Source organism: Mus pahari, chromosome 2 (assembly GCF_900095145.1).
Source record: "Mus pahari chromosome 2, PAHARI_EIJ_v1.1, whole genome shotgun sequence".
Lineage (NCBI taxonomy): Eukaryota > Metazoa > Chordata > Mammalia > Rodentia > Muridae > Mus > Mus pahari.
In genome coordinates, this window is record NC_034591.1 from 57832326 (window position 1) to 57840159 (window position 7834).

Here is a 7834-nt window from a genome sequence, read left to right on the forward strand (position 1 = left end):
CGGTTTTTCGAGACAGGGTTTCTCTGTGTAGCCCTGGCTGTCCTGTCCTGGAACTCACTTTGTAGACCAGGCTGGCCTCGAACTCAGAAATCTGCCTGCTTCTGCCTCCCAAGTGCTGGGATTAAAGGCGTGTGCCACCACGCCCAGCTGTTCTTTATTTTTATTTTAGACAGTTTGGCAAGCACCATCTATTACAGGATTGACACTCAGTTTTCAGTTTTCACTTTTTGTGACTTTTGATGACGATTAAGTTTTCACATTGCTTCTTTTTAAGGATAGTATTTCCCTGTATTGTCATTCAAATGGCCCTTGGGAAGTTGCTTTATTTCAAGTGGTACTATCAGTTACATGTGTATCTTTAACTCACTGTATGTTTTTCTTTTAGCATCTTAGAGATTCTCTATTTTTAAGTATGTTCTCTGAAAAAGAGTCTAGCCCTGTTCCCATTTTGATTTTAGCACAATGGAACTGATTTTGAATGTCCAAATAAGAGAATAAGTCTTTGTTTTTTAAAAAAGATTTATTTGTTATATATACAGTGCTCTATCTGCATGTATGCCTGCAGGCCGGAAAAGAGTACCATACCTCATTATAGATGGTTATGAGCCACTGTGTTATTATTGGGAATTGAACTCAGGACCTCTGGAAAAACAGTACTCTTAACCTCTGAACCATCTCTCCAGCCCAAGTTTCTGCGTTTTAGGCCATTGAGTCTGTGCTCACTGTTACAGCCACTGCAGCAAAAATACATGATAGCCTGTTTGATTTGGGTCTCAAATGGCTTTGCCTGACTCTGGGTCAGAATTTGTGTTATTTTACTGATAATGATTGTTTATTAATTATTATTATTATTATTATTATTATGTTGTTGTTGTTATTGTTAGACAATTCATGTCAGTGTTGTTTGTTGTGAATTATATTGTCTGTTTTTCTTATTTTTCTCTAGGCTGCCAAACTTTTTGATGAAGAAGGAAGGAAAAAATTCTTTACACAGGATATGAATAATATTCTTCTGGAGTAAGTGATTTTTAAATCTTTCTCTTTTTAAACCTGAACTAGGAATAAATCTCAATGATAGACTACTTTCCTAGCACTCACAAGGTCCTCAGTGGAAAGAAAGAAAAGGAACAGATGATGCACTTTGCAGGCTGCTGAGGATGTAGTTAGGGAAGTGCTTGCTTAGCATACTTGGAACCTGGGTGTGCTGGTACATCTGTAATTCCAGCGCTTCAGAAGGCCATCCTCAGCTACATTGTGAGTTCAAGGTCAGCCTAAACCACTCTGTCTCAAATAATAAGCAAATTAATAAAAGCTCTGCAGAGAGTAGTGGTGTATGCCTGTAGTCTAAGCGCCAAGACACTGGGGCAAGAGAGCTACAAATTTGAGGCTCCCTTGGAATCTAAGTTGAGAGTTGAAGAGATGGTTGAGTGGGTAAAATACTTGGTATGCAAGCTTGTTCTTAGTTTGAATCCTAGAACCCAGATGAAAGGTGAAAACCCACTCCCGGTGTTACCACTTTAGCTCCACTCACTTGACGTACATTCACCCACAACTGCATACATGTACTCACACTGTAAAAAGTAGGTGGTTGAAGGGCTGAGGATATAGTTCAACTGGTACAATTCTTGCCTTTAATTTATAAAGGTCTGGATCAGATTTCCCAGTACTGCATAAAACTGAATGTGGTACTTTATACCTATTGTTTTCATTATCTTCATACTTAAAAAATAGGCTCCTCACACATAAGTATGTTTCTAGTGGAGTAGCAGTAGACTTCTTGGGCAGCCTCCATTCTTCAGATTGAATGCAGGTGTGTGGAAGAGGTGTGTATTCATCATATACTTGTGCTGATTAGGTTACTTTTAACTCCAGAGTGCCTAGACAGTGCAGCTGTTTACTCATCAGGTTGTCCAGGTTCCAGAATGAGCTCTCACTAGCCATTGTTTCCGTCCTTATATACTGGAGCAACTCTTTTCTCATGGCTAATACTGGCCTTTTCACTCTTTCCCACTCCATTTCACTGTTCTATGATAGAGAAAACGTATTTTCCTCCAGGGAGAGCCAAGAGCCCATCCTTGTGCTCTGGCAGCACAGGTAGACATACCATTATCAATTCATTAAGAGGCTTCTCTTTGCATTCTTTCCCCATCTGTCACAAAACAAATCTTTTAATTGGGAAGCTCATGTACTTTTGTTTCTCTTTTAAGGATATATATATATATATATATATATACATACATATATATGTCATGTGTGGGTATTGTGTTTTATTAAAAAAAAGAAAGAGCCAAGGATCTATTTGGTAGAGGGCAGGTATGGTGAGGTGGGAGAGGTACCTTGGCAGGCCCATTCTGAGGCATCCCTTCCCCCTGAGCTAGCAGCCATACAAAGCAGATACAGTATGGAATAGAGCTTATTTGGGGCATAGGAAAGAGAGTAGAGAAGGTAGTAGAGACAGAAAGAGACACAGAGGTGGGGGTGGGGGCCTACGGGGAGGAACAGGGGGAGGAGAGGCCTGCCATGAGCACAGGGAGCAAGAGGAGGAAGGGGCTGGGGAAAGAGGGAAAAGTGGGGTCAGGGAGAGAAGAGAATCAGAGTAAGAGAGTGAGGAGGGGACAAACAGCTCCCTTTTATAGTAAGCCAGGCCTACCTGGCTGTTGCCAGGTAATTGCTAGATGGAGCCTAGAAAGAATGCTAACAGGTGTTTTGCCTGTACATATGTTATTGCACCATGCATGTGCCTAGTGCCCAGTTTCAGAAGAGTTTGCCAGATTCCTTTGAATTAGAATTACACACAGTTGTTAGGCACCATGTGGTGTTGGGGCTTCTGGAAAAGAGTTAGAACCCTTAAGCGCTACACCATCTCTCCAGCTCCTCCCCACACCACTCCTCAGACTCAGAGCTGACTGGTTTTCCATAGTCACTTTTTATTGTTTCTGGCCTTTCTTTCTCTGTCCTAAACCCATATGCTTTACTTTTATAGACCAAGTTGCAGTTGTAATAGCTGTGAGGATTATTGAGGTAGAATACTTTGACATTACCCAGGTATATTGGCCTCAATATTTCTTCCTTTTGTTGAGGAAGAAAAGATTAGTTTCATGGTTCAACTTTTTGTTTATAGTTGATTTTGATCTAATCAACAAGTATATACAATATACTCAGTTGATTTCCTTCCCTCTTACCTGAAGCAGGCATTCCTCATAGATAATGGGCTTCTGACTGCCTAGCACTGGAACTCAGATTGCACTAGGTGTGCACTGGCAGTTTGCTGGAAATGAAAACCAGTGTCTTTTTAAATTGTCTCCTTGAGTTAGTCTAGAATCTCTTTGTATTTGGACAGTTTGTATTTTACTTTCAGACTCAACAAGTCTAGAAGTCATTCTACTGGGAGCCTAGGCCCTTAGTAACTGTCTAGCCAAATGGCACCAACCAAGCATTTCTGAGTAGCACTCATGAACATGACATTTCCCAGTGTCTGTGCTTGTATTTAATCTTCTGTTCACATTTAGTTTTTTTTAATACCAGAGATTTTTTCTTTAACCAGTTGAAAAAATGTGATTTTGTCTGTTCTATTTTTCTGAAATTATAATATATCTATTTTTTTCTTTGTTTTGTTTTGGTTATTTTTCTGTGTAGCCCTGGCTTTGTAGACCAGGCTGTCCTTAAACTCACAGAGACCCACCTACCTCTGCTTCCTGAGCATAGGGATTAGCAGTATACCCAACTACCACCCAGATGTAATTGAAGTATATCTTAGAGGCAATAAATTCATTTGGTATAGATGGGTTTCTAATCTCCCTGTATGTTGTCCAACAATTATCTATGGTGAGTGGACATAATTTATTACAAAGACCCCCAGTTTCTTTTACTTTGTTATTTTTTGTTTTGACGCAGTCTTGCTGTGTAGCCTTTGCTGACCTGGATCTACATAGACCAGGCTGGTCTTGAATTCAGAGAAATCCATGGCACCTCTTTCTGAGTAGGATTAAGTGTACACCATCAACCCAGCTCAGAGCCTTCAATAATGGCCTCAAACTGACATCTGTTTTGTTTTGTTTTGTTTTGTTTTTTGTTTTTCGGTAGTAGCTGCCAGTTATAATCTTTTCCATTTTTAGTGATACCTTATTAATATTTCCTCTCTGCTAAGATATGGTTATTATAAGCTTTACAAGTTTACTTTTAAAAGAGTAATCAAACAAGAAGAGAAAAATATTAATCCCACTGAATGAGATTTAAAGACCACCAACCCAAATTTTTTGGTCAAATTAAGCAAGCTTTATTTTCTGTCAGACAGGGCTGTCTCCCTAAAATGGGGTTTGAGAAAATAGCATTGAAAGTAGGGCTTCTGTAGCTCAAAAAACTTGAAGGCTAAGGAGTTTCCTAAAGGTTTTGATCACCTAGGAACTTGGCAGTACATCTCAAAATTATTTGGTAGAAAGTTTATCAGGACAGAGGTTAGGGTATAAGGTGTGAAACATGTCAAATTCCAGAAAATGGGTCAAGACATGGTCAGCATTTTACAAAAATGGGAAGGAACTTATTTTGACCTTGTAACAAGATGGCTTCTAATCTTAAAGTCAGGCTGGTCCATCATTGCCCCCTTGTCTTAGGTATACCTTTCAAATCCTTTGATAGGGAACAGTCATTGTTATCTGGCAGGGAGCAAGTATTGACATTTTTTAACTGGCAAGGGGCCAAATTTGTATCATGGCTAGGGTCTCTAATTAGAAAGTAAAGAAAGAGGGCTGGTGAGGTGGCTCAGCAGTTGAGAGCACTGACTGCTCTTCTGGAGGTCATGAGTTCAAATCCCAGCAACCACATGGTGGGTCACAACCAACCGTAATGAGAAACAAATAAAATAAAAAATCTTTGGGCCGGAGCAAACAGGAGCTGGAGCAAGTGGCCCGGAGCAAGAGGGAGAAGGGAAGGAGAAAAAAGGAAAGAAAGAAAGCTTAGAAAGTATAAACTTTTCTTAAAGCCATCCTCTTTGTTCTGTATAGAGCAGGTTGAGTACTATATCATTGTAGAACTATTTCAGTTAATGAATCTACTACCTATTGATAAATCTTGGTCTGTTTGGTTTTAATAGGTACTTTTTTTTGACAGCGAGGGAACTTGGTATGCCAATAGGCATTATATGTAGCCACTTTGTCCCCTTTGGCAGGGAGTCTCCTTTGGACCTAATATTCCAGCCTCTGTTGAAAATAAAATAAGGTGGTGTCTTCTCTTCTGTAACTACTTCTTGGCTGAAATTGTCAGGACCTGGGAAGGCTGGATTGTTAGTCAAAGGCCAGGAAGGAGATTCAGGCACTGGGGCCCCATCAGAAGCATCTGGCTCATTGGTCCTGCTGGAGAGACAGAACACGCATGTCTGCTGAACTAGTTCAAATCAGCTTGCAGCAAGGCCAGGGCTTTCCAGTTTTGTAGACTTGTGTCTGGCATGATATAGATCATCTTTGAAACAATTTGTAGTGAGCAGATGATTCCTGGGTGGTGTTTGTCAACCAAGTAGAAATCTGCCAGGACACGTAGAGACTGGAAACTGTAAAGTTAAGGAACCTGAAAGAACATTTTACATTTGGACCTTTTCCCTACAGGGATAGGTAATAGGCAGGGAAATTTAGGGCGCTGATTGTTGTCATGACAGAGGTAATTAGTCCATTTGACTTGGGACAGGTCCATTCAAATTGCAAATCAAGAAGCTTATTTAGTTTTTGGGTTTTTGAGCCAGGGTTTCTCTGTGTAGCCCTGGCTGTCCTGGAACTTGCTCTGTAGTCCATGCTGGCCTCAAACTCAGAGATAGACTTGACTCTGCCTTCTGAGTGCTGGTATTAATGACATGCATTACCACTGCCTAGCCAGAGCTTATTTAAAATTTTAAGTTTAGAAAAAAAAAGTGAGAGTTTTAGATATGTTAGCTTTGAACATTTGTAGCTACATTGTTTGTAATCTGTATTGAAATCCACATTGTAGAAAATGCAGCAGCTAACAGGTCTGTCTGTAAAATAGGTGGAGTAGACTCATGGTTTTGAAACAAATTGCAAACCAAAAATATAGCTTTGGGTTAAAAAGTATGAAAAGGTTCTCTGCAGAGATTTCTTTCTTAGCATGATGAGAAGCACCTTTAGGTCTATACTTAAAAGACAGCCAGTCTTGAGCTGGCTTGTGGCTGGTAATGGTAGTCCGTGCCTCACCAGCTTGTCCGAACTCCATTGATTAATGTTAAAACTCTAGTATAACACTAGTATAGAGAGGGAAAGCAATCTGAAACTTTTATTTTTAAGTCACCTTTTAGACTGTTATAAGTTATTCAAGTTTTTTATATCCTTAGATATTTATAACTTTCATTTATATATTTTATTTATTTATTTATTTATTTATTTATTTATTTATTTATTTAGGTTTTTCGAGACAGGGTATCTCTTGGCTGTACTGGAACTCACTTTGTAGACCAGGCTGGCCTCGAACTCAGAAATCCGCCTGCCTCTGTCTCCCAAGTGCTGGGATTAAAGGTGTGTGCCACCAGGCCCGGCTTATTTTAAATTATTTTAAACCTTTATCCTTTATATGAACCTTAATTTTTTTATCCAGGTATTTAGACATGTAGTTGATTGAGAGAAGTCATTGCAAATTAAGGGTTTTTTGTTTTTTTTAAAGTAAAGGAATAGTAAAAAGTTACATCTGAAAACTTTATACTGTTAGCCTGTGAGTTTGCCTTTTTCATCATGAGAACTAATAGCTCCAGAAAAACAAGGCCTGTTTGTTGTGGTGATGGTGGTGGGTCTTTTTGTTTTGTTTTTTTCAAGACAGGGTTTCTCTGTGTAGCTTTGGCTGTCCTGGAATTCACTTTGTAAACTAGGCTGGCCTCAAACTTAAAGATCTACCTGCCTCTACCTCTCAAGTGCTGGAATTACAGGGGTGCATCACTATACCTGGCTCAAGGCCTGGTTTTCATATATAAAATATATGAAATATGTTTGCCAGGCAAGCTGTTACTAAATTAGTAAAGCTACTGTTAGCCAGCAACATCATCAGAGATGTGAGAGAAAGTATAGCAGGAAATATCAGTTAAAGTGACAGCGGCTTAACACTACTTAGATGGTTATCCCAGGCTCCAGTGGGAGTTTGCTGGGGGCAGAGGTCTGTCTTCAGCTGTCACATAGAACAGCATTGCATGTTCAGCTGCTGCAAGGACAGAGTGGTAGGCCTTTGGCTGCCAGACCCACAAGGTCAGAGAGATTTTCCTGGGGATAAGGAACTTGGTGAAATTGGCCTCCCTTGACTTAGGCAGAATAAGATAGTCAACCCAACAGTGCCCACAGTTTTTGCAGGGCCCTGGCAGGGAGGTATCTGGCAGTTTTTCCCAGTGGTTAGCATCACCGTAATCCAGGTCTCTGCCTCAACCCTCACCTTTAGAGACCTTATGGTTGCCTCTAGGAGCTGTCATTTCTATCTATCGTAGGATTATTTTTCCATTAAACAGATGAAATGTCATATTCAGTAGAACTCTATAAAGTTGTGAGGGCCATTTATTAAGTATACCTGATTTTAAATAAATTTTACTTGTTTTTAGTTGTTATAAGTTTAACCTTGAAAACATATACAGGAGTCTAAACAGTTTATTTCTATAAATTTATATTTAGCATGACTACAAGTATGCTTGTTGTAAAATAACCATATTAAAATTTTGGAGTACCCCCTGATCTTGTATCTCTAGCTGCATAACAACAATATAAACTAACCAGTACCCCCTGAGCTCGTGTCTCTAGCTGCATATGTAGCAGAAGATGGCCTAATCAGCCATCACTGGGAAGAGAGGCCCCTTGGTCTTGCA

General features: G+C 39.7%; 1 protein-coding gene across 5 annotated transcripts in view; it reads left to right on the plus strand.

Moving 5' to 3' along the window:
• Positions 1-7834, plus strand: part of Ubn2 (ubinuclein 2) — an 82658-nt gene that overhangs the window by 38088 nt on the left and 36736 nt on the right. For all 5 annotated transcript variants that reach the window (XM_029535052.1, XM_021189829.2, XM_021189826.2 and 2 more), the window contains exon 7: positions 947-1017. In XM_029535052.1, the coding sequence (XP_029390912.1) occupies positions 947-1017 (71 nt within the window). The remainder of the gene's footprint in view (positions 1-946; positions 1018-7834) is intronic.